At 38.7% G+C, this 26,838-nt stretch overlaps 1 protein-coding gene and 1 long non-coding RNA gene across 7 annotated transcripts in view; one reads left to right on the forward strand and one right to left on the reverse strand.

Moving 5' to 3' along the window:
- Positions 1-18,787, reverse strand: part of LOC117658113 (uncharacterized) — a 32,054-nt gene extending 13,267 nt beyond the window's left edge. The window contains exons 1-2 of the long non-coding RNA XR_004589232.2: positions 18,603-18,787; positions 14,311-14,350 (exon numbers count right to left, since the gene is read on the reverse strand). This is a non-coding gene — a long non-coding RNA (uncharacterized LOC117658113). The remainder of the gene's footprint in view (positions 1-14,310; positions 14,351-18,602) is intronic.
- Positions 1-26,838, forward strand: part of TENM2 (teneurin transmembrane protein 2) — a 959,433-nt gene that overhangs the window by 800,868 nt on the left and 131,727 nt on the right. For all 6 annotated transcript variants that reach the window (XM_087887374.1, XM_034406200.3, XM_087887377.1 and 3 more), the window contains 2 exons: positions 5,891-6,091; positions 6,914-7,099. In XM_087887374.1, the coding sequence (XP_087743500.1) occupies positions 5,891-6,091; positions 6,914-7,099 (387 nt within the window). The remainder of the gene's footprint in view (positions 1-5,890; positions 6,092-6,913; positions 7,100-26,838) is intronic.

The following is a 26,838-nucleotide window of genomic DNA, read 5'->3' on the forward strand; positions in this document are numbered from 1 at the left end:
TTTCAAGTTGTATTTAGTATCACTTGCAATTTGTTACAGAGGTTCCCAGTGTCTTCCTCCTGAATGTGTGCAGGAGATACGTATGCTACTATAACATAACATTTGTAAAAGACAGAAAATTGTCACTTATTCGGGCATAGCAGAACAAATACTCAGTGTGTTTTTTGAGTTTCAGTGGCAATCAATTCCTGCAGATGACTCTTGCCCTGATCGTCTGAGTTCAGAATAAGAAGGGCCAAGTCTATCTATAAAATAAATAAAAACTTAGAAAGACAGGTCTCTGACAGGCATCCATATTCTTTGATAACATTAGGAACCTCTTCTTTGCAATCTTAGTTCATAAGAGAACAAGAAGAATGAGAAGGTCAAGCTTTCTGTTTGTGGCACTGATCTCATTTGGAAAGCTTCAGTGGCACTAGGATTAAAATTTTATTCTTGCTTGCCCGAGAGTAATCTTCTAATATCTAAGAAATGTTGGTTCTGTGGAGGAAAGTATCAAATCTTTAGAAATATTATAGCTGAATGGCATGTTATTCAAGTTGTAATAAGGGATTAGCACAAATAGGGAGCTAGAATTGTATTGGCAGGTATATTCAAAATTAGAGGAAGATAAAAAGTTATAAATCACAACTCTTTCCAAGACAATGTCTCCCTCCCTCCCTTTCTCTCTCCCTCTCCTTGCCAAACACAAATCCACACATACAAAAAAAATTCTCCTTTCCTGCACTTCTGGTCAGGAGAGGAATTAAATAGATAATATTTTAATAAATTTAAATCAGCATAATCTATTGAAGTATACTTCTGGGTTCTAAGGGATTAACTGAAGAAATTGAAAGCCATTAGCAATTATTTTTATGGTTTTTGGAAGTCAGATGAAGGGAAGTAGGAAACAAAGGGAAGGTTCAAATTTATAACAGATGTTTTTATGATATTGGAGGAAAATAAGATAATTATTAGAAACCAATAAGCAGAGAAGATTAAACTTGTGCTAAATAAATTTATCATAAACTACTTGAACTCACTGCAACAAAATGCACTTAACCTAATGTATTTCCTCCTTCAATCTAAGGGTGATGTCTAATGTCAATTAAAGAATCATAGCCTCCACTTTTCTTCTTTTAACTAAATAGTAATATATAATTAAGTGGCATACATAGTAATCAGTATTTAGAGTCCTCTTCAGAAATGTTCGGTTTAGAATTTAATAGTGTATTATTTCAAATAATGTAGAATATAATATATAAATATTGATATTGACATTGATTGGTTGTATATTACATAATTTAAAGTAATGATTAGAGTCATAGTCATTTTGAACACCACACAAACACACACACACATCTCCAGCTGTCCCTGAAACAGTTCAGACAGGTTTTAATTCATTCTTTATAATGATAAAATTGGGATCCCCTGATTATTTATTTATTTTTATTTGTTTACCATCTGATTCTAGGAAGTATGGGGAATTCATAAGAAAAACTATAAAGCAATGAAATAAAAGCAGCAATAAAAGAAGATAATCCAGAAAACCAAGATGGCAATCCTGATAGTCACAAAACACACACTCACTCCTTATACGGGGCTACATCCATTCTAGTCAAAGACCTGGCAGAAGAACATGTCTTCCAGGCCTTTTGAAATGACAAAAATGTGGGAACTACATGGTTCTCAAGGAGAACCACAGACCAGATAGCAGGCATCACAACAGATAAAGCCCACTTCTAGGGTTCCAAAAGAATCAAAGGAATGTAGAATATGCCAACCTTGTTGGATGAAAGCAGCTGGCCAAATGCTACGGAAGCTAAACTGTATGACCCTATACCACATTAAGCATAATTAGCACATTGATTCACACTCAAAAGAAAATGGACTACCAGTGCAGCTTGAAAAGCAGAAGTATCGCATGGGCATACCAAGCTTCTGGGTGATCTTCAAGGACTGCCCTCATGTAAGAGTGTTGGCAGTAGTCAAACCAGGAGATTATCCGTGCTAATCTGGATTGGATTATAACTAGTTATTTCCATTTTATTACCAAAGTTATACTCCATCCTGTAAACGGGGGTATAAATTAATTTTGCCACATAATTTGATGAGTGGTAATTGTAGATTTATTCATGCTAATGTCCAAGAAAATATAAACTTATTTAAAGGTGTGTAAAAATGGCAGGTTCAACTTCTGCTTTAATTTTACAGTAGAAAGATCTCTTGCAAGTACAGTTGTGTGGGCACTTGTACTGTTCCACTTTTATAGTACATCCTGAAATGGTTGTTTGACTCTCCTTAGAGATAGCAATAGACTACTTTATCTCTGAAGTATATGTGGGATACCAAACTATTTTTTTCCCTTAGTTTCTAATGTAATTTCTGATTACACAATGAGGGTGGAATTCAAAGGGGGAATAACAAAGAGATACAAAGAATAGAATCGGGACAAAAATAATTTTAACAAGCATGCAGCAAAAATAATTTGTTAGCAAGGAGAATGTATGCAAGAAAGTGATTCCTTCTTGGGAATAAGGGAGAGAGGGCAGTCAAATAATGTCCATAGCTTGAAAAGAAACAGAATGAGACATTATTAACATAGAAATTCTATGATGTTCTAAAAAACAAATAATTTGAGTTAACAATTACTTTGGTCTTCTGGCCAAAGCCTCAATGCCTTGCTTTTTCCTTGCATCTTATTTTGTCAAGATTAGAGCTCTCCAAACTTGGCAACTTTAAGACTTGTGGACTTCAACTCCCAGAATTCCTCAGCCAGCATATTGAATTTGAAATCCACAAGCCTTAAAGTTGCCAAGTTTGGGGACCCATGGCCTAGACCAGGGCTGTCAAACTCCCAACCCGCGGATCGGATGCGTCACACACTGACCATGGCCATGCCTGGTTTAGCAAAGGGGGGGAAATCCCAATATGTCACGTGATGCCACCGTGACGTTGTGAGTTTGACACCCCTGGCCTAGAAGAAAATGGCATTAAGGAAACAAGAGGACATTGTGTTAGATTCATTTCTTGCCCTTTAAGAGCTGAATGGGAATGAGCCAACCAGTGATGATAGATAAATTAACTACAACTGGAAGACTTATACTTCCATTTCTGGATTGGAATGTGATAGTTTATTCTTAACCAACAGAGTCATTAATTTATATCTGCAAAAACTATGAACAGTCAATAAAAGTGAATCTGTGTTGGTTCTAATTGAAATATAGGTAGTCCTCGACTTACAACAGTTCATTTAGTGATTGTTCAAAGTTACAACTGCTTTGAAAAAAGTGATTTATGACCATTTTTCACATTTAACGATCATTGCAGTATCCCTATGGTGACACAATCAAAATCCAGATGCTTGGTAACTGGTTCATCCTTATGATCGTTGTTTGGTCCCAAGGTCATGTGATCACCTTTTGAGACCTTCTGACAAGCAAAGTCAATGGGGAAGCCAGATTCACTTAACAACTGTGTTACTATCTTAACAAATGCAATGATTCACTTAACAACTGTAGCTAGAAAGGTCGCAAAATGGGGCAAACTCACTTAAAAAATGTTTCACTTTGCAACATAAATGTAGGGCTCAATTGTGGTTGTAACTCGAGGACTACCTGTACTTGTTCTTGATGACATAATGCAAATGTTAGCTTGCTTCTTTTTCTGTTTGCTATGTTCAGTCAGAGAAGTGAATAGTTTTTCCAATGAAACTTCATCTATTTTTCATCCAGTTATTTGACACTAGAAATGAATGTTCCAAACCACCAAAAGCTAGTTTTTAACTCAGAATATAGACAATAGTCCAGTGTACTAAATATCCTACTTTTTAAGGAATATTTAATCTGTTGAAAGCATGTATAAATGAAGCTCAGCGGAACACAGCAAACTATATTCTTTTGTCGTTCAAGATGCTGGGAAGGCATTTTAAGCCCCAAGTGTGTCTACAGTTTTCTTTTCATCATCTGCTTCATGGAACCATTAAAGCATTGTTTTATTCTGAGTGCTTTGTGATTTAATGTGCCTATACATCCAGTTCAAAGCATTTAGAACAGATCCTGTGAAGAGGGAATCATGGTTGCACTTCACCAGTATCACTGCAGGGAGACCTTCAGACCATGGTGCATTTAATAAGAACTTCTTAAGGGATTTTTGTGCTTTATTCAGCTGAATGCTATCGAAGCCTCTTTCAGACATTCAAGGATAGGCACAGCCTCAGAGCCTTGCTTATTTATTTTAAATACAGGTAGTCCTCGACTTACAACAACAGTTCATTTAGTGACTGTTCAAAGTTACAGCGTCACTGAAAAAAAGTGACTTACGATCATTTTTCACAACTGTCGCAGCATCCCCATGGTCATGTGATCCAAATTCCGACAGGTGGTAACTGGCTCATATTTATGACCGTTGCAGGGTCCCAAGGTCATGCGATCCCTTTTTGCGACCTTCTGACAAGCAAAGTCAATGGGGAAACCGGATTCCCTTAACAATCGTGTTACTAACTTAACAACTGCAATGATTCTTAATGACTTAACGACTGTGGCAAGAAAGGTTGTAAAACTCACTTAACAAGCCTCAGAAACTTTGGGCCCAAACTTTGTGGTCGTACGTCGAGGTCTACCTGTACCTGAAAATTTGTCTGCTTGTCTTTCAATTTACAGGGCATTTTGCGGATTTATTCATTAAGCTAGGCTCTCAAGATGCAATGAACTAAATCCTATAATTTCTAATTGGACATTCAGGCTGAGAATTATGAAAGCCGAAATCCAACATGATAGGAAGTCACTGTATTGATGGAACTAATGAAGCTAAAGCTGCTATGTGGGAAAAAAATATGTTCATGCAACAGTATTAAATGGACAATTAAATAAGTACCATTCAGTATCAGGGAGCGGTGGTAGTGGTAGAAAGGTTATATGTTTACCTTCACTCCCAAACTTCCTTAGTCTTTAATTCTTATTTAAAAATCTAACTATTTTCGCAGCTGTTTTCTGATGCCACCGTTGTTTTCCCAGTTGCAGCAAGTGTCTCCAAGTATAGTACTGAAAAAAGCTAAATAAAAGGGATGAGGAATGGCTGCTTGACACAGTTTTATGCCAGTTATGTTGAAAGAATGCTTGACAGATGGAAGCAAAGGATACTATACAGTGGAAAGTACGAGAAAAAAAAAAGGAGCATAAGCAACTCCATTATTTGTCAATTAGCTTCAGGGATAAAGAGCAGGCAGTGGTGATCCTGCCTAGAGAACTGTTCTTACTATATGTGTTTCAGATGTAGTTGACATGTTGAATTGTGTTATTATATACATTTTGAGCTCCTCGTTGGCCTTTGTAGCCCAAGTTAAAGGGAGTCATAAATCACTCCAAATTTTTTTTTTAAAGTAGTACCCTGCTTGAATTTACGTTAGAAGGGAGTTATTTACAAAGTTTACATAGGCAAGTTTCATGTTTAGTGAAAAAATTCACAGGTTTTGGCCTTCAGTTGACTAGGGAAAGACAGTGAGAACACAAACTTCCTTGCCTCCTTCCATCAAACTTCTGAAGCCTAAATACAAACTGTTTAAGAATCCCAGTGTTTGGTATCTATTTGGAATATATATTCTTCGTTCGTCTCAAAACAGTCTATTTTGTTTTAATAATTCCTTCCCCTATCCTCCCCACCACCCCACCACCTTTTTTTTTAACACTACCTGGTTCTTGAAATTTCTTCATAGCAAGTGGGGTGACCTTTTTATGTTTTCAGATTCCCAGAAAATCCTAACAAAACAACTGAGCAAGCTTGCTGCATTCCATTTCAACAGCAAGGAACCTTGCTGAGCACAGATCCATCAACTGATGTCAATTCAGACTGTGTGTTCAGTACCCTGACCTTTTTCACTGACTTTGTTTTGTTTTGCTTTGCTTTGTTTCAGTTGATTGCTTGGATCCATCCTGTTCCAACCATGGTGTTTGTGTAAATGGAGAATGTCTCTGTAGCCCAGGCTGGGGAGGTTTAAATTGTGAACTTCCACGTGCTCAGTGTCCAGACCAGTGCAGTGGGCATGGCACATATCTCACTGACACAGGCCTCTGTAACTGTGATCCCAACTGGATGGGTCCTGACTGCTCCGTTGGTAAGAAGAAAAAAAATTAGTTTTAGAATATTTATTCTTGATATCCAATAGACTGTGTGATCTCTGGGTACTTATTTGAGATAATTCACATCATCAAAATTCAATTGTTGTATTAAGAGTTGGAATTCTAATATAAATTCAGATACCCCAAAACCTGTATACAACTTACAATGTAGGAACGATAAGAGTTTGCTCCTTTATTACCGTGATTTTGAGCATTTAATGTTCAAACTACCCTTTATCCTGTTTTCAAACTGTCCTTTATCCTTGGCAGCACTGCCTGAATTCTGAAATGCTGTGTAACTGACAATTTATCCATGGTTAATCGAATCAATATAAAAAAAAGATTTATCTTCCAATGTTTTGATTTTCACCCCTTGTATTTTTTTGTAATCCTGTTTTATGATAGTGTTGAAGATATGTGTTTCTGAAACTTTCAGTTCACGATAACATCTACCATAATGATTATTCAAAATTGTGCTCACCTTTGGAAATACTAAAGGCAATGGAATACACCTATATCAGAAATTTTAATTTGTGGTCTCTTTTTGGTTGATGTTCTCAACAAAATGCCAACTGCTTGGATGCGATATAATAACAGATTTAATATCTCATTTGTAGAAGTTTATCACGTGTTGCTTACTTATAGCAACAAAAGTACACAACCACCCAGAGTTGTTAGGAGTCAGACGATAAGCAAATTAAATTAGGAAAAATAATAATCACTCCTGTGTTCAAAATGCTATTGGTTTTCATGACAATACTGGGTAACAAGCAATAGTGAGTAATTTCCATCTCTTTCTTTGTTTTATTCTTTTCCAGAAGTATGTGCTGTAGACTGTGGCACTCATGGTGTATGCATTGGCGGAGCATGTCGCTGTGAAGAGGGCTGGACAGGGATAGCCTGTGACCAACGGGTTTGTCATCCCCGCTGCACAGAACATGGAACTTGTAAAGATGGAAAATGTGAATGCCGAGAGGGCTGGAATGGGGAGCACTGCACCATTGGTAGGCAAACGACAGCCACCGAAACAGGCACATATTGCTTTCTTTTCATAACTTGTAGAAACATAGTTACAATTGTGTATGGCAACCGGCTGTCCCTTTATGGACTCATCTGCTTCCAGTCTTTAATTCTGAATGTTAAAACAGAGATTTTTTTTTATATAGTTGATAGCAAGTTAAAACTTTCAAACATATAAATTATCCTCCTTCATATTCCATTCGATATAGAAGGGTTATCCTACTGATGAGATTGTTCCACTCAATTTAACTAAGAGTTTATTTTAACCATTGCCCCCTCTTTCCCTTAGCTAGCCCATTTTCTGAACTACCTCTTTATTAAATATTTCATTCTGAGTGCATCACCACAATAGCTATCAAGAGCAGGGGTCAAGTTGAGAGGGAACTGCCCTCCTGTTGTTACAGAAATAGCTCCCTAGTATTTCCATGTGTTGTGCTGTGACAGTGGTCATGGTGTTTGCCTATAGACTGACACAGCATGGGAGGGCTGAAGCAGTGCTACAGCACGATGGTCTACCCTTCTCTAACAGCGGGCCGCTCAGCACAGCTTTGGCATCATGCAGAGTGTCAGGCCTAAGAACAATTGCATTGCTTTTGTTATATGTCAACCTAGACAGTAATAACAAATACATATTGTTTTAGATCTGTTGGACTATTTTGAATTTTAAACACAAATTACTAAAGGTCTTGCTTCAATGTGCAGATTGTTCCTGGAGAACCCAAATAATTGCTGATGATAGTTTCAGCCTATTGTGTAGCATCCTAATTCAAGCCTTTTTGTTGACCTTGATCTTTAGTCTTTAACTTAGGAGGAAAAGAACCCTCTGTGTGCAGTTTGAAGTTAGAATAGGAATTTCCCCAACTTGGGGGGGAGGGGGGAGAGGGCTGTTTCCCCACGTCATTTCCATTTTCTTATCTAGGTCTACCCAATCTAGATTGCGAAACTCTGGTCAGTAAATAGATGCTTGCAAAGAATTAAATTTCCCAGCATTTTTTTTTATATAATAGCTAGTGGCCATCTAAACTGTGGCAGTCCAGATGGAGTAGTCTCATCAAAATTTTCTTTAAAAAAAAAACCTGGTACAGCATCAAAATAAGAATTGAAATTAAAATGGCAACTGGAGACTCTAAAAGGACCGCCTGGTTGCCAGTTAATTGTTTTTCTTTTGAAACAAAATGTGCTTGTCAGACTTGTGTCTTTTATTATTATTTAGGTGTCTCAGTCTCTTTGGGTAGCTAAACCTTTTGGGAAAGACACTTAAATTGGAATACATGTCTGTCTTCAACATATTTCAAGGTAATACTGAGGTTTATAGCATACAGTTTACTTGCTACCGAAACCAGTTTTTCTAGTTGATGCAGGCTGGTTTCTTGATCTGCAAGGTCTCTTTTTAATCCATGGGGATCAGATTTGAGGACCACTTTAAGTTTATTTGAGTTTTTTATCTAATCAATCATTGTTCCTAAAAGGTTTATCTTGTTCTTCTAACTTGTGAAAATGTCTATGTTTTTAAAAGTGTTTTTCTGTATTTGTTTGTGATTTTATGGTATTAAATAGCAATCCTATACATGTTTACTTGGAATAAGCCCCACTGAATTAAGTGGCATTTATTTCATTGTAACCATGTATACGACTGCACTGTTAATTGGACATTACTGTGCACCCAAAAATTGATATATTTTGATCTGATTACTCAAATGATTCTATGTGATTTTTAGCCCAAATATGAAAATATTTAATTTATTTTTGACAGGGAAATAAAACATGAGGAGCTTTTGAAGTATTAAGAATCTTCATTAGTGTCTCGGGGATCTGTTGAGACTGGTGTTTTTTTAATTTGTTCATAAATTATCTGCATGTTGATAAATAGTGTATCAGCCAGGTCTATGGATGATACTAAACTGTTCAGGATGCTTGAAACAAAAATTGATTGTGAAGGTCTCCAGAAGGATCTCTTTAATTGAGTGGACGGCCTATGAAAGGGCATTGAGTGGATGGTCAAAATGAAATTTAGGTAAGTGTAAATTGATACACGGAATGTACATCATATACACTGGGATGAGCCTTTTTACAGCTCACTATTAAAAAGATACTAAGCCACAGTGAATAGCTCAATAAAATTATCTACCCAATGAATAAGAGCTGAAAATAAGACCTATTCCATGCTCAGACAATTAGAATCTATTGACTGTCACGTTGAGTGTCAGGATTAAACATATTGCTGGTAGGAACAGGAAGAGACAGTCTACATTTCTTTTCTGCTCCTAGAATGTATGCCAAAAGCCTGATTTCCAGAAGAATAAAGATCTACAGGGGAGAGGAGATCATTTAATTTTGCCGTATGTTGATGGAATTTTACCAACTGTGCTTGGGTTCAACTGAGCATCCGTGAAAGCCAACAGTAATAAATACACAGTGTGAAAAGAACATCTAGGAAGAAATCAATTCCCATATTCAATGTTTTGAAACAGTACCCAGTCAACGATATGGAATATTTGATTGATACTGTCATACTTGTTTCCAGCAAAAAGGATGTTAAAATTATGCTTTCATATCTTTGGCCTTCTCTTCCACAGTTGACCATACTATGACTGTTTGCCATTAAATTTCTTGACTACTATGCAAAACACTATAACCTCTGTTATGGTAGATAGTGTTTTGAACAGATCAGAATAAAACACATTCCTTGTAGATATTTTGAAATTATACTGGGTTTCCCTTGTGGGGAGGGCCTTTATACTTATCAAGACTATTGTTTGCAGTTTTTTTTCTATATGCTAAATCTATGCCTGTGCCCAGTAGACCAGCAGGTTCACTCGCAGCACCGCTGGATAGTTTTGTCCTATTAGATTGCTCTTTGTATCAAAGACTTTTTTTCTCCCCCTAACTGCTTTTCTTAAAGTAATGGCAATAATAGCAATAAAAGCAGAAACAATTTATGGAAGAGATGGAATAGGATTTGAAGATAAAAAAGAGAGAGAGAGAGGGGGGAAAAACACTGTCTCTGACAAAGGCAGCAATTCAGCAAAAATGGCTGGGTGGCAATGAGGGAGCATCAAAAAACCTTCATTTCCTTATTTCTAAACTTTTCAATCCAATCTAGAAGAAAGTGAGAAAATCAACATGATTCGATAAAAATAGAAACGTGACTTCTACTAAAACAATAGAAACCAAGTTGTTTGTTTATTAGATTTATAGGGCTGCCTAATCATCATGTAAACCTGCTTGATTTGGGTAATGTTGTAGCTTCCTTTGTATTGGAAAACATATGAGGTGTAGAATGTGTTTCACCTATGCTGAAACACAATTATCCTGAGTGGAAGGCTAGTCCTAATATTAATCAAAGTAAGATGGCTACTCCAGACAACAGATGCTAGGAGGCAGAGATGGCAAGGCAATGTCAAGCATCATTGCTTATGCCATGTGGTCTACTTTGTATTCTCCAGATGTAGTAGACAATGCTGTCCTAATGCAAGCTCTAAAGTAACGGTCAACTGCTATAATTTTGCTAGCGGAAACTGAATACGGAGGCACCATTTTGCCTTTGTCTTAAGTGATAAAGTGTCTTTGCTGGCGTCTCTTCACATAGGCTTAGGATAGAGAATAGCCGTTGCAAATGGATGCCACGGCCATCAAGGCCTTCATATAACAGAAAAATGCATTTTGATTTCATGTATAGAGATTAGAAAAACTAGTTTCGTTTCCACTGTGATTGATTCGTGGAAGTGCCATAGGTCTATGACTGTGAAATAATTATACTTCTGCTAGTACAAACCAGCTGTCCATAAAGCTTCACGTGGCTTATTGCGTTCAGGTTAAGTTCCAGGATATGTTGATAGTATAATAATTAGGTTGCTTGGGCAACCCCAAACTGGGATTTTCTGAATTTTTAGGTGAGATGTATCAGACACCTGCTGTATGAATGCTCAATAATACTATGGCATATTGAAACCTCTGAGTCTTTGAATTGATTTTGCTAAGTCTTTGTCATAGAAGACATTTGCACATATCCACTGTCCAAATCTTCATTGTCTCAATGAAATGATGAGTGATACTGACTAATGTAATGTGGTTAGGCAGCCATGTAGATAATAAGATCACAGGTATTTTATTTTACATTTAATTAACATTACAGTAATCTAACAATTTCAACAGCTAACTGTTCTTGGGCAGGTACAGCCCAGCTGCCATTGTCATTGCTTTAGTAAATTCCCATTGGAGCTTTACTTCAGTTAAATTTTATATGCTCTTGTGCATGGGCTGCACTTGGTTGTAATATTCTGTCATATTTGGTTTTATGATATTTGTTTAAGATGAAGGGCAGTTAAAAATACTTTAAATAAATCAATATTTCCTCTGGTTTGGTACTCAAAACACAGAGAGAGAGAGAGAGAGAGAAAGGAAGAAAGAAAAAGAAAGAAAGAAAGAGAGAGAGAGAGAGAGAGAGAGAGAAAGAGATGGAAGAAGAAAAATAGAATAGTAAAAGGACAAATCAGCAGAAATTTAAAATAGAAGATACAGATAATTTAAATCACCAGTAGATACAGACCATTTGCAAAATAATGGTAGTGGCATTCTGCCTCTACCAAACTAAGAGATATACTTAGAATAATAAAAAGACTTATCCTAATCTATGTTGAAAATTTTAAAAAATGGTATGTAACCCAGCTATTGCAAGTGATGTATTGGGGCTTGTACCAGTGTTCCTTAGGAAATAAATCAGAGTTGGCAATCAGCTCTACAACAATCTTCCCATGTTGGTATTTCTATTCTTCTAGATTATTCTGTAATTATATTAATATAATTTTCAGCCTCAAAATTTTTGAGCAATCTATTTCATATTCTAAATGCAAATCTATTTTATATTTGTTGCGAAGGTTGTTGAGAGTGTGGTCGCGTGACAGCTGCCTCAGTACCTGGATGAATCAGCTTATCTAGATCCGTTCCAGTCGGGCTTCAGGCCTGGGTACAGCACGGAAACGGCATTGGTCGCATTGGTTGATGATCTCTGGAGGGCTCGGGACAGGGGTTGCTCCTCTGTCCTGGTCCTGTTAGACCTCTCAGCGGCTTTTGATACCATCAACCATAGTATCATGCTGCATCGGTTGGAAGGGTTGGGGGTGGGAGGCACCGTGTTGCGGTGGTTCTCCTCCTTTCTCTCCGACCGGTCACAGTCTGTGTTGACAGGAGGGCAGAGGTCGACCCCGAGGCTCCTTGTATGTGGGGTGCCACAAGAATCGGTCCTCTCACCCCTTCTGTTCAACATTTATGTGAAGCCACTGCGCGAGATCATCCGTGGTTTCGGGGTGAAGTACCACCAGTATGCTGATGACATTCAGCTGTACATCTCCACCCCGGATCACCCCAATGATGCCCTTGAAGTGATGTCCCTGTGCCTGGAGGCCGTGCGGATCTGGATGGGGAGAAACAGACTCAGACTCAGCCCATCCAAGACCGAGTGGCTGTGGTTTCCGACGTCCCAATATAGTCAGTTCGTGCCATCACTGACTATTGGGGGCGAGTCATTGGCCCCCATGGATAGGGCTCTTCTGTCTTTAGAAGAGCATTTGACAGCTGTGGCCGGGAGGACTTTTTATCAGGTCCGCCTGATCTGTCCCCGTCCACACACACACACAAACACAGCCAGCCAAGGGTTAAGGAAGCACTTGGAACACACCCAGCTCTTTATCTCCAACTTGGCAGCGATTTACACACCGTCTGCCAAGTGCGTTTATTTCCACAAAACAGAAAGTTAAGATACTTAGCGTACAAAAAGTCCAAGCAGAATAATATTTCTCTCAGCAGTTCCGGACAAGGCTTTAGTGACTATCCAAGGTTTACTTTTTGTTCGTCACAAGGATCACTGGCCACCACCCTCTATTATATAGTCTCTGGGGTGTGGTCCAGTGACTCAGTTCTAATCCCTAGCACGCCTCCTGAGCTGCTGCAATCGTTTATCACGCCTTCGGAGGCATGCGTCCAGGAATGATGTTTCTCCTTCGCTCTCATCCGAGCCACCTGTCTCTCTGTTAATCTCCTCTCCCTCGGCCGGCACCTGAGACAGTGCCAGAGGGGAGGGGCCTGGAGAGGGAGGCCTGGCTGGCTCCTCTTCCTCATGCTTGGAGCTTTCTTCCTCCGATGGAACAGGCTCAGAGGGTGGGGCCACAACACCGCCTGATTCGCCAGTTGAGTCCCTTTCTGGATCGGGACTCATTACATACAGTCACTCATGCCCTCGTCACCTCACGCCTGGACTACTGTAATACTCTCTACATGGGGCTCCCCTTGAGGAGCACCCGGAGGCTCCACCTGGTCCAGAATGCAGCCACGCGGGTGGTTATGGGAGCGATGTGGCGCTCCCATGTGACTCTCCTCCTGCGCGAGCTGCACTGGCTCCCGTTGGTCTTCTGGGTGTGCTTCAAGGTTCTGGTCACCACCTATAGAGCACTCTATGGTTTAGGACCAGGGTACTTACGAGACCGCCTTCTGTCACCAGTAGCCTCTCACCGACCAGTAGGCTCCCATAGAGGGGGGCTCCTCAGGGTGCCTTCGGCCAAACAGTGTTGACTGGCAGCCCCCAGGGGACAGCCTTCTCTGTGGGGGCACCTGCCATCTGGAATGAGCTCCCACCAGAGATACGGAGGATCCCAGATTTACGCACTTTCCGCCGCACCCTCAAAACATTTTTATTCCAGCAGGCTGGTCTGGCTTGACTCTCCCTTTTAATTTGCTTTTAAGTTTTATACAAATTAGGTGTTTTTAAATTCGTTTTTTTGGGCCAAAATTATTTAATGTACTTTTAAATGGTTTTTAACTTTTGTATGATGTATTTTTATCTTGTGGCTGTTCACCGCCCTGAGTCCTTCGGGAGTAGGGTGGTATATAAATTAAATAAAATAAATAAATAAAATAAATATTATATTTTTATATATATATATATATATATATATATATATATATATATATATATATATATATATATATATATATATATATATATATATATATATATATATATATATCATTATTGTGATTTAAAATTTCAGGAGGATGAGAATGATTGTTGTATCAATTAGTATTTAAGCTATCTTAAAGACACACACATATATACACACTCATTCAGTGTGAGTAGTTTAATAATTGAATATTTTCAAACCCTGATTCTTTAAAGAGTAACTTAAATCCTTAAACCTACCGAATGAAGCATTCTTCATTTTCTCCAACTTCTGTCTGCTCTGGAGGGAAAATATTTTTATCAGCTTGTATGATAAACATAATTAATGATATGCAGGGTTTACAAAAAGTAAAAACGAATGCTGTTTCAGGAGATGGTACAACACATTCCAGTATGAATATCAATTTTCTTTCACATTCCTTAGTGTGTGCTTCTAGTCATGATTAGAAATTGCTACAGCATACTGTAAGTCTCCCCCCTTCTCTTCCACCATCAGGATGGAATATATATGACCTTATTTCTTTTCTAGTCCACTTTGAAAAGGCAATAAATTTATTTTTCAGTCATACAGCTTGCATTTCATCCAGGACTTCAAAGACGTGCATCCTGCAGATATCTGTAAATGACTTCCTGACCTAAATCAGAGTATTTCTTTCCTTTGGTGGAATTTCTACATGAACTATATTGATTCTGTTGCCAATTCCAGAATCTGTATAACCCTTGCCCCCCAAAAGAAGAGGGGGTTAGGTTTGCTCAAGCTGCTTATCTAGCTATTGAAAGGACAGCTCTAGTTTGGTGTTCTGAAGTGTATTCACTGCAACAGCCAAACATTAATGTTTCAACAATGTCATTTTCTGTGTTATTTTATACCTGTGGTGTCAAGCACCTGTTTCAGTGAGTTGAGCGAATTGCATGATATTGTCGGAGGCAAAATGACAGAGGTATTTTAACTGTGGAAATTAAATCTGGTGTTAGACTGTCCAATGCTATTAAATCACATCAGAAGTTCAGAGCTTTAAAGCTTGTTCCCAATAAACCTTTCAAATATTCAGGTATTTTGTGTAAAAATATTTTCTGTAAGAATATTATACAATTCTATAAGTATTTTAATGTCAACAAAATAATAATTATTCCTCAGTGAAAAATCTGGAATAGGCATACTACAGGAATATACATAAGCAGCAGTCAGACTGGATGTTTTTTACTAAGAAATAAAAAATGAGAAAAGATACTAATCTGAAAAAGGACCCTAACCTTCTTTGTGTATATATGTGTGCTGTCTGGCACATTTTCTTCTAATATTAGTACAGGTTATCTGCTCTGCCTCATGTTTATTTCAATGGTTCTGTTACTGGCTGAAAATGCAGTCTATTCATTTATCACTTAAGTCAAAGAACAATTGTGCCACTCACAGAATGAGTAGCACAATTGTTCATCAAATAGTGATTCCTATAACCAGCCTGGGCTGAAGCAGTAAAAGAGACCCCCTCCCATCCCCAAAACCCTTAGCTTCTAGAACTTCCCCAGATTGAGTGTGTTAATGGCAATAGCACTTAGACTTACATACCTTTTTACAATGCTTTACAGTCGTCTCTAAGCAGTTTACAGAGTCAGCATATTGCCCCCAACAATTGGGTCCTCATTTTACCAACCTCGGAAGGATGGAGGGATGAGTCACCTTGAGCTGGTGAGATTCGAGCTGTCGAACTACTGGCAGTCGGCAATCATTAGAATTAACCTACAATACTGCATTCTAACCATTGTGCTACCACGGCTCTTAATCTAATTTTATCACAATATTTAGTTTTCAGTTGTCCTGTTCTGACCTAGGCTTCCCAAGAGCATGAAGCAAACTCCTTGTCCCGACAAAAACCCCTTTTTATTAAGTTACTGTGAATTCCTCTCATTCACATCCAGCAAAGTCTTTCAAGCAGGAGTGAAATGCTCCCGGTTCGGACCAGCTCGGGCGAGTAGGTAGCGGAGATTGTGGCTAGTTCGCTGAACTGGAAGCAATGGCTGGCTGGCCACGCCCCCGAACCGGTCCACGGCCTGCAGTCCTGCCATGCTTGCCTGCCTTCCATGCTGCCTTCCTGGCGTCCCGGTGGCCAGCTTGCGAAAGCAAGCAAGCTGAAGCCCACGTGGAAGGCAGGCAAGCATAGCTGGGCTGCGGGGAAGGAATCATAGCCCAAGGACAGCTGGAGCGTCTCTCAATTTGCAAAGAATCGTGATTGTTAAAAAGACCAGTAAGCCTAAATATCAACAACAGAGACCGAGGCTTTGTGGGTGGGTATGGGTGTGGGTGGTTGGGTGTTAAGCACGAAGCATTACAAAGCGCTGGGCTAGTCCCAACACCTCCCTTCCCGGGCACAGCAAAGAACCAGGAAGTCTGCGCGCATGTGCCTGAAGGAAGGGGGGAAAAAAAACCCGCTGCACAGCAGATAAAAATATCTCGGTGACCAGGATCCTCCCACCCCCACCCCAGGCATGCACATGCTCCCCCTTCCCTTTTTACAACGGTATTCAGGTTACATTATGAAAGCCAAGGCAATTTCAGCAAAGGTTTTCCTGTCTGTGGAAAACTGAATTGGCCAAACTGGCGGAGCTTGGCTGCATTACACACACACACACACACACACACACACACACACACACACACACACACGGACTTAAAATGAAAGGAGGCATCCGCTTTGGAGAGTCCGGGTCCAACCTTTGCAAATATTACAGGTGGTTCGCAAAGCGTGAAGGTGGCAATCAATGTGCGGCGCTTCACTGAAGCCCCTTTATCTTCCGGTTAAGACAGCGAGACCCTCTTAGGGTCTGTGGTAGACATGAAATGCAAACTTTCTAATACCGTCCATGTGTGTGGAAGGTTCAGGCAAGCGGGGAACAATAGCTGGCCGCCCCCTTTTGCGCTCCGACATCCATTCAAAGAATGGCTTTCAAATGTTTGTGTGTGTATGTGTGTGTGTGTGTGAATTGCTGTGATTATACTTTGATTTTATTTTTTTCCCCCAATCAGGCTTTACAGCTATGCATCTCTATTGATGTGCGGGAGTGGGGAAAAAAAAAAAGAGAGAGACGGCTGGGTGCGTTTGGTTGCAGGAGGAGGCCTGGGTGGAAGGTGGCTTTTTCTGCAGCATCCCCCTCCCCTCTTTGGATCACCCTGCAAGGGGGAAGCTCTGCCTTTGTAGAAACGGGGTGGGCGGTTTGTACGGAGGATTGGCAGGGGGGGATATGTGGCCCTCCGGGATAAGAGCAGGGCAAGAGAAGGCTCCGAGGTTCACCTCGGCAGTCAAGCCAGAGGGAAACTCAAAGCGGTGGGGGTTTCAGAAAGGCAGAATGTGCTTTTGTGCAGCTCCTGGCTTCTGTGACATTTTGTGAAAGACAGAATGTGCTTCTGTGTCAGAATGTGGAGCTCCTGGCTCTAACAGTGAGTGACATGAGTGACGTCAAACTGGCCACGCTCACCTAGTCACATGTCCACCAAGCCATGCCCACAGAACCGGTAGCAAAAGAATTTAGATTTCACCCCTGCTTTCAAGGGAGAATTTATAGTCATAGACCTTATCTGGATTGGAGAGCTGCCAGGCTGATATCTTTAAAACTTGGCAGGAAATCTCTGAGAGTCACCAATTAAGTGAACTAATTGTTACCTCCAAACTCCACTCCCTTTTCTCTCCTCTTTTATTCCCTCTGGGAGGGACCATTCATCGTCCACCTCCCAAGTCGACTCTTGTTCTTTAGCTGTTCCCTTCGTCTAGCAACTCTGTGCATGCTCACACTGGGAACAGGCCTCAGCTGTTTGTCTGCCTCACTGATGTCTGATTCCGAAGGCAGCTGATAACTGACATATGGCCCTGGCCCCCTCTCTGCCTCCGATACAGAGCCCTCATCAGAGCTTTCCTCAGACTCCAGGACTGGCCCATGTTCCTCCCCAACCTCCTCACTGTCTGGATCTGCTGCCAGCTCTGCTGGCAGGCCACAACATCTCTTTGCAACAGTTAGTAAAACTTTGGGGGAAGTGACCTATGATGATCCTATTAGTCTATCCAAGTTCCCTATGTTGCAATTTCTTAGCTAAAATGGGTATGAATAAATATTTTGGAATTGCATTGGAATTCTGCTGCCTACTCTCAATGGTTCTCCCATCAAATCTCTGTTCTTAAGCTAAGGCATAAGCTCTTAGAGAGGAGCTAAGAATTCCACAGCTTTTTATATTGATTGCTTAATTTTTACTAGTCTTTTGTATGGTCTTTCGGGGCATATGTTCACTCTAATAATTGTTTTATTTAACAGAAAAAATGTGCAAGTACATAGACCCATGTTGTCACAGACTGTGGACTCAAAAGGACAAGGCTTTACTTCAGATTTCATTCCTAGGATAAAGTTTCCAAAGTGGTCTTAGCATTGTACTGTATATAACATTCATCATCACATAATTACATTAATATCATAAATTAATGTAAATAGCATAAACTACAGGTGGTCTCCATTTAATGACCTCTCATTCAGTGATCTTTTAAACTTACTGAAGTTCTGAATACACTGTAAATGGAAGTTTGACCAATCTTAAGTTCCTGAGTTCTGGCTACCACAGTGCCAATGTTTCCTCCCAGATTCTAATAGTAGAGTCATTGGAGAAGCCAGCAGGAACTCAAAAGTCTTGGTCACATGAAGTCCTCACTTACAACCTGGCAATCCTCCCTTAACAATGGCAACTGGAACTGCCATCACTAAGGATCATGTTCCTGTGACATCATGCTTTATGATGCATCAATTAGCAATGTCAGTTCTGGTTCCAGTTGCTATTGTCAACCAAGAACTAGCTGTATTAATTGCACAAAGGAAATATTAAGTCAGTTTGGATTTAACAGAGATTTGGATGTAACAATTCTACCTAATTGTCTATGGAGATTTTCAGTCATCCAGATCATGGTTGTCCCAAAGTTGTTTTCAGGAAACAACTGGACTTTTTGGGGTTTTTTTTGCTTCTCATCCAAGAAACTTCTTCAGCTCTGACAGGATAGATAATCCTTTTATTCTCCACTATCCTGTCAGAGCTGAAGAAGCTTCTTGAATGAGAAGCAAAATGTCTTCAAAAGAAAAACAAAGTCCAGTTGCCTCCTGAAAAAGCACCTTTGGGACATTTCTACCCAACTGCTCTGTAAAATTAAGGTTTTACAGAACTGATATTTTAAAATGCATTCAATTTTGAATGAGTTCAAACTAACACTTATCAGAAAAGAGATGGTTAAGTTTTTGTTTGGGTACACAATTAATGAAAACACTATTAGTAACTATTATATCTGAGCAATGTCCTAATACATTTCTGGAATGTACATGTTAATTTTCTCCACAGAATACTACAAATGTTTTGAGCCTGTTATTTGCAGGACTTTGGAGTGCAGTCCATTGCAGTTCTATTGTAACTGGAAAAGAATACAGTTAGATGCATAAGAGAATTATTAACCTAAATTATTTGGAATATTGCAACACACACACACATATATATATACATGCAGATAGATAGATAGATAGATAGATAGATAGATAGATAGATAGATAGATAGATAGATAGATAGATAGATAGAGATAGTAGATATAGATATAGATATATAGATATAGATATGCCCCATATTTTTTGGAGTATAAAATGCTCCAGACTATAAGATGTACCTACCTTTTTTGGGGAGGAAAACAAGAAAAAAAATCTGCCTCTGCCTCCCAGCAATTTGCCTCCTTGCAGCAAACAGCAGAGGCCCGTGCGGCAATAGGCAGTGGTAATCCCTGCAGCCTGAAACAGCTGAGGGTCGGGAGGCTGATCCAACTAACAATCAGCTGCTTGTGCTAATCAGGCTGTTTGCTGCAAGGACATAAATTGCTGGGAGGCAGAAGCCAAAGGGTGGGGGCCTGCGGGTGGGCGAGGCTACATTTGGTATATAAGACACACCCAAATTTTCACCCTCATTTTTTGGGGGAAAAGTGCATCTTATACTCCGAAAAATACGGTATATATCAGGGCAGAAAACATTCCTTTGTTTTCATCACTGAGAATTCTGGAAAGGGGTATTTAGTTCTTTCAGCACATTGCCATGAACTTTTCAGCACATTGTGAGTATCCGTCAAAGAGACATCTTTGCTTTGCAGAATGAGTGTTTAGGATTTTCTAATCCTATTTCCCCCTGGGAGCAAATAAAGAAATTAGCATCATATAGTGCACAGCCTTATGGCAAGAGGCAGAATGCTTGCTTATCATTCAGTTTTAAAGCAAGGATTTATTTATTTTAAAAATCTACATCAAGTAAAGTACTTACGGTTTGGGTTTTGATTTGTTTAATTCTTTTTTTGTTTTTTTACCTGTGTGTGTTACATTAAATTTTATTCCTTGGGAAAAATGAATTAGAACATAAGACAACAGAAATGCAACTTCATTTTGATAAGCCATATTCCCTGCTGATCTGGTTTCAAAGACATTTAGTAATGGTAGCAGAGTGCAGATAATATAATAAGAGCAAACCTTTTGTTTTCTGTTCCCCGTAAATTCTGAAATGCAGCATTGATTTCAGACTACATTTTTGTTTATATCTGCTTTTAAGAGTTACACCGGCATGGGGAAAACAAATGAAATGTGTTGCTGCTTTCTTTGTTCTGGTAGAAATTGATTTTTAAAAAAAAGTGGGGCAGAGAGAAAAACAAAGGTGTGAATGTTAGGTTCATTGAATTGCTTAATGGATATCATAGGAGGAAATGCAATTGCTTTTGCTTCTTGCTAATTGATTCTTCATTGTAATACCAATCTACATATTTCTGATTATTACAAAAGAAGAGAATATATGTAGCTCAGGACTGAACTGTAGAAAACCTGGTGTTCTCTGAGCTTACTTGTTTGCTTGCACATATTTCATTAGCCTATTAGATAATGCCATCATTACTAGTGAGTGTGCAGTGTGCTTGTCCTATCAATATGGCAGGAGTATTTTCTCATTGATGGTTCTTTTATTAAGGTATTATTTTCTGCTTGATTGTTTGTCTGTTGTTAATCCCTGCTTCTCTGGATGTTGGTTTCTGGAGCCACTATGTAGGAAAGACAAGCAGAAGACTAGCATGAACACCAACCAGCAGTTAAAAGATGTTTTGAAAATTCTGTAATCTCATAACACGTGGACAGACTCAACCATAGTTTCAGCTGGGAAATTGTGTGAGCATCCTAGAGCAAACTAAATCCAGAAAGTCTAGAAAATCAATGGAAGCTTGGCATTCAGACATCAAATCAGGCATCAATAGACACACAGTTCTGTCCATAGTGCTAAGAAGTTGATGTAGAAAAAACTCAAACTATGCAAAACATCAATTACAATGTGAAAATGTATAAGATTACATAAAGAATAGCACATCTGTATTTTATATAAACTAAAATAGCAATACTATCCCCAAAAGATTTCTGGGCAAGATCCATGGCAGGAGAAGAAGGTAGAAGGATGAAACAAAAAAAGAGAGATAGAATAATATAACTCTTTAAAAAATATGTAGAAAGAAAAACATGTATTTGGCCTGAGACCATCTTTTGTGCAACAGATTTTGATTTCCTCCCATCCTCAAAATCTGCACACATTAGTAGGAACAACAATGCATCCATTTGCATCAAAGTATGCATTATGATATCAAAATATCAGGGTAGTAATTTAAGAGCTGACTAGCTGCTGCAATGATGCACTGATGTAAGGATGGGAATGAGTCAGCAAGGTTTTTAGCTGTTATCCCTTTAAGAGCCTGTATGATAAGAGGTCCTGTTGGGGCATCTGTCTCTCTCGCCATGTACTTCCCTGCTGTAATTTACTCATTATTTGACTTCTGCCTATAATATGTGTATGCATAGTATATATTCTTTTGTAGATAAAACCACTATTTATTATAAACCTCTGCTTACTGTTATTGCTCCTGGGTTGTCTGCATCAAATCCCAGCACTACCGATTCGCTATCGATAGCACGCAGGCGCGGTCGTTCACTTTGCAAGCATGCAACATTTCTGCGTATGTGCAGATCATTTTTGATGACATCTGGGTGGGTAGGAGGAACCTCCCTCCGCCGCCACTACGGGCGAACCGGGAGCAACCTATCACTGGTTGTCTCATGTAGTAAAGCTGTGCGCACTCTGACAGTCTTCTATTATTTCTTTACTGTGTTTCTCTAGCTTTTAAACTTTTGTTCAACCTTTTACAGTTTATTTTGTATAGCTTTGTAACAGTCTAGGACAGGGGTGTCAAATTTGCATCATCATGGTGGTGTCACATGATGTATCAGGACTTTTTTCCCCTTTGCTAAACCGGGCGGGGGCGGGGCCAGCATGTGATGCATCCAGTCCACCGGCCGTGGGTTTGACACCCATGGTCTAGGATTTTGGAGGCCTGAAATTTATAGTAGTTAGAGGAATGTTTCATATTATTGTATTTTGCCTCTGTCTGGGATTCTAAACATATAGTTGGTGGATAACCAGCAGTAGTTCTTAAACAATCTTGGTTTTAACCAATGTAATAATATTGTTTCATACATTGTCCTAAAACGGCAACCCCCAATCTTTTTGGCTCTAGAGATAGGCAGGTGGTAGAGGGGAAGGGATGGTTTTGTCCACACAACCTAATCCTGCGCATGCGCAAATGAAGCTTCATGCGCTTGTCCATCACTTGCGTGGCCCAGTTCCCAATTAGTTGCAGACCGGTACCAGTACCAGTCAATGACTTTGAAGTTGGGGACCCCTGTCCTAAAGGAGAACATTGGGAATTATATATAGAACTCCTTGTGAACATTTGTGATAATTTTGCATCCAAAAGTTATTAGGTTGCAATATTGCAGTTAGCTTGTCAGCCAGTTTTCAGATAAGCCTGATTCAAAGACTATCTAGCAAACTGCCAAGGGGAAAATCATTTAAAATGTGGCAACTTTTTAGTAAGATAGAAAAATAAGTAATCAGCTATTTACTTTCATTTGAAATTTAATTTATCTTTGTTCTGTCTCTAAACAGCTCATATCTTCTTTCTTCTTTCTCTGTGTTTAAACTTCGATTCTCTTGGTCCCTCATGGAACTTTTCATTTTTGAATGAATTGATAAATTGATAAAAAAATCAATTGTTTGTTTAAAAGGGCAAAAATAAATTTTGCTTGGTTGTTTATTAAATAAACAGGAAGTAGCAAAATATTTATAAATATTAATCTTTTGATAGAATACACATGTACAAATGTTGACAATCCACAATATAGAAATTGATAATCGTTATAATTGTTTAAATATATAACAAACATTATAAGTTTGTTAGAAACTATTGGCTAAGTAAAATCCCTATTATATATGCATTCACATCTTTTATAGTATAAACTACAAAAAATCCTTTCTCTTGTTCAGCTGATTTTATTCTTTCTGTATTTGTATTAGACTCAAAATTCACAATCATAACCAATATTTTGCACATAAATGCACACAGAATAACAAAGTGTACATGTACCATGTCCATGAAGCATACAGTCTGTTTTCCTTATGTAAGGCAGCAAAAGAAATAGTGGAAATAATTCTATGAAAGCACATTTAAAATTTTTCATTTTATGTGTTATGTGCCTTCATTAATCCAGATCAATCTATTGGAAGAAATATCCATCTGGTTCAGTTCCAAGCTGGGAGAAAGGCACTGGAGATAAAATGGAGTCTGGAGGCTGATTGGAAAGATGGTTTAATGATGAACAGAACCACCAAGCACATGGGTTCTGGGCAACTGAACACATGGAATTGAGAGTGGGTGGCTTTTATACCTTCTCTTGGGCTTTGCACTTGAACTTCCTGTTCATGTGCAAGAACATGTATTCTATTGGCTGTTGTATCTGTCTGTAGTTTGTCTGAGCTAAGTTTGGTTGAAGTTTGGAGAGTGATGCAGTGTCCTTGGGAGATTATGTAATGTGGTGAGTTCTGCTGCTAGATGGTAGTGAGTTAATCCTATTATGTCCTGAAGGGTCATGTCTTAATCCCATCACCCTGGAACTGAAGGTCTTCTTCTTCTTCTTCTTCTTCTTCTTCTTCTTCTTCTTCTTCTTCTTTTTTTTTTTTTTTTGTAGATAGGCTGGCCCAATCTTTCTCAATGGGCAGAAAATATCTGCTGTGGGGAGGGAGCTGGGGCTCTGAGTTGTCTCCTTTAAGATGTTTATTTCTCTTTTAGGGGAAATATTTTATCCTGCCATTTTTAATATTTTTCAAAATATGTCATTCTTCTAGGAGGGGGGTGAGTGCTAACTTTCTACGAACCAATTATAGTATATGTACATGATCTGAAAATAAAACCCATGTAAGAAGACTTTGCCTGAAATTTGTTTCCAAGTATTTTGTTGTGCCCCAGTATACCTGAATTTGTTTATGACACTAAATCTTTCTAGGCATCTTTAATATAAAACGAGGATGCTTCCTCTCTCACACACGTCCATCTCTTCCATGGCAATGAAACGATTCTGACAAAGAAGTGTATCCAATTGCTCCTGACTCTGTTTTTGATCCTCCAAGCATTTCAAAGCCCTGGTTTTTACAAGTATTCATTCTCACACTGGAAGATTGTGAGAAGGTAGAGTAGGAATGAAAACATCCTTGTTCACAATTATAATAAAGAATCAAGTCTGCAGTTATCATGCTATGTTCACTTGCGGTCCTCTTTCATAATGGATGGCTGAATAAGTTGTCTGATTTACTGTACGTATTACCCCAAATCACAAATCACAGTTTATAATCACAATGTTTAGATTCCCATAACAGAGTAGGCTTAAAGGAAGAAAATATTATTATGGTTAAGCATGATGTGTAAGGCCATGTGTAGGCAAAGTCTATGGGAAATCAGCAAAATTTTTAGTCCCCAAATACTTTGCAATACTTAGAGATCTATCCTCCACATTTCCTGAACTCTTGTGAGATACCTAAAAGTTTATTTAAGTATCTTACAAGGTTTAGGTCCAATCCTTGGAAAATGTTGAATGTCTTGATATCTTCCATATTCATTTTTTAAAATGTTATTTCATTTGGCTGGGTGATGTGAATGTTTTTGCTTCAGAATCCTGTGATCAGTTCCTGTCTCCATTATTGCAAAGTAATTTCCCTGTCTATCAAGAGACTAGGCTTCTCTTTAAATAAGTGTTTTATACTTCACAAACAATTAGCAGTGGGTTGGACTCCATGATATGCTAAGGTTGCTTCCAACTCTATGATTTATGGATTATTTTAAAGGAGCCTTTTAGGAATAACAGATATTGTAATGCAATACCCTATCCCCCATGATACAAGGAAAAATAAGGAAACAATTGATTTCACAGTTTGTTTTGTACATGAGTAATAGAACAGCACTGCCTAGGATTAGCTACTTCTCATAAAGGTCTGCTGTATTTTAGACAAATTTTTAGGTAGGATAGATTTTTGGGTCCAGACAGTCACAGTACAATTAATAAGGCCTAGGTATACCCTGTGATTGAAAATAAAGATAGAATTGAACCCAGCATAGATTTAAAAGATTATAAGAACTTTACAGAAACTTCTCACATCAAAGAATTTAATACTGATATTAATACCTATGATTTTTATTTATTTATTACATGTATAATAATGATAAAAACAATTACTTTTTTATATTGGAATCTTTGTTGAGGATTATAATAACCCAGAATTCATGAGAAAAGCAGTGTTTTTATTTTGAATATAAATCAGCAACTTTTTCACATTTAGCCCTTGCAGTCCAGATTCATATCCCCTAATCATTCCCATACAGAAGCACAATTACCCACTTTGAGAGGTGGGTTTCTGGATCTCCCAAGTCTTGGTTGAAGAGCTGAACTTCTCAATCTTGTCTGTTTGCTTGCTTTTCACTATGCAATCTTGAGCTGTCACGAGTTTTTTAGGATGATGTCTAAAGCTAGGCAGCATCTCTAACAAGAACACTGGTTGTACAGATCAATGGGTACTTCATGGGATGTAAAGCTGCATTTTAGACAATCCAGGCATCAAAGTAGGACAACAATAGAGATCCCTGGTTCTGTAAGTGTGAGTTCATTCCCTCTAGGTTAATGTGTAAGACAATTAGCAAAAGGGTCATCGAATAATGAAAAAAAGTCCTAAGTACCTCTCCGAGCTTGGTCCAACTTGCGCACGCTGCTTGGAAACGTTGTAACCTGGATGGTTGGCAGCCCAATGCTTGTACTAATTCTCATGCTTTGTAGAAGGGCAGATCTGAGTAGCTAAAGCACCCAGACATTAGGAACTTTAATGTATCCAGTATGAGTGATTTGTGTATTATAAACACATCCTTTTGATTTTAGATGCCATTAATGTTTTGCCCTGAAAGCTTTTTCAGAATAAAATATATTAGTCAAGGTGCTAGCATGAGAGCAACAAAACACAAGAAGCCTGAGCTTCTTAATAACCTTGCACTCCATTATTATGAAAAAAAGCAATGGCAGAGCACTGTGCTACAAATACTCACCCTTAATATGTTTGTTTCAAAGTTCTACAGATCCTTGGAATATGATTTAGTGTTACGACCAATTCCTTCATTGTGAGAAATCATGCCATTAATATAAAAAGGTAAAATTGTTCAGATGTAAAACTAGTCCTCTGAATAGCTGACTTTATGCCTGCATTTCTCAGTTAGATTAAGGCAGCCTTTTTTCAAAAGACGTGGCCATCTTTGAATCAGTTATTGCTCTTGGTTAGGAGTCCTTTGAGAACCAAAATGCAACACACTGCCAGATGA

This window comes from Pantherophis guttatus, chromosome 2 (genome assembly GCF_059756535.1).
Source record: "Pantherophis guttatus breed Tessera chromosome 2, ASM5975653v1, whole genome shotgun sequence".
NCBI lineage: Eukaryota > Metazoa > Chordata > Lepidosauria > Squamata > Colubridae > Pantherophis > Pantherophis guttatus.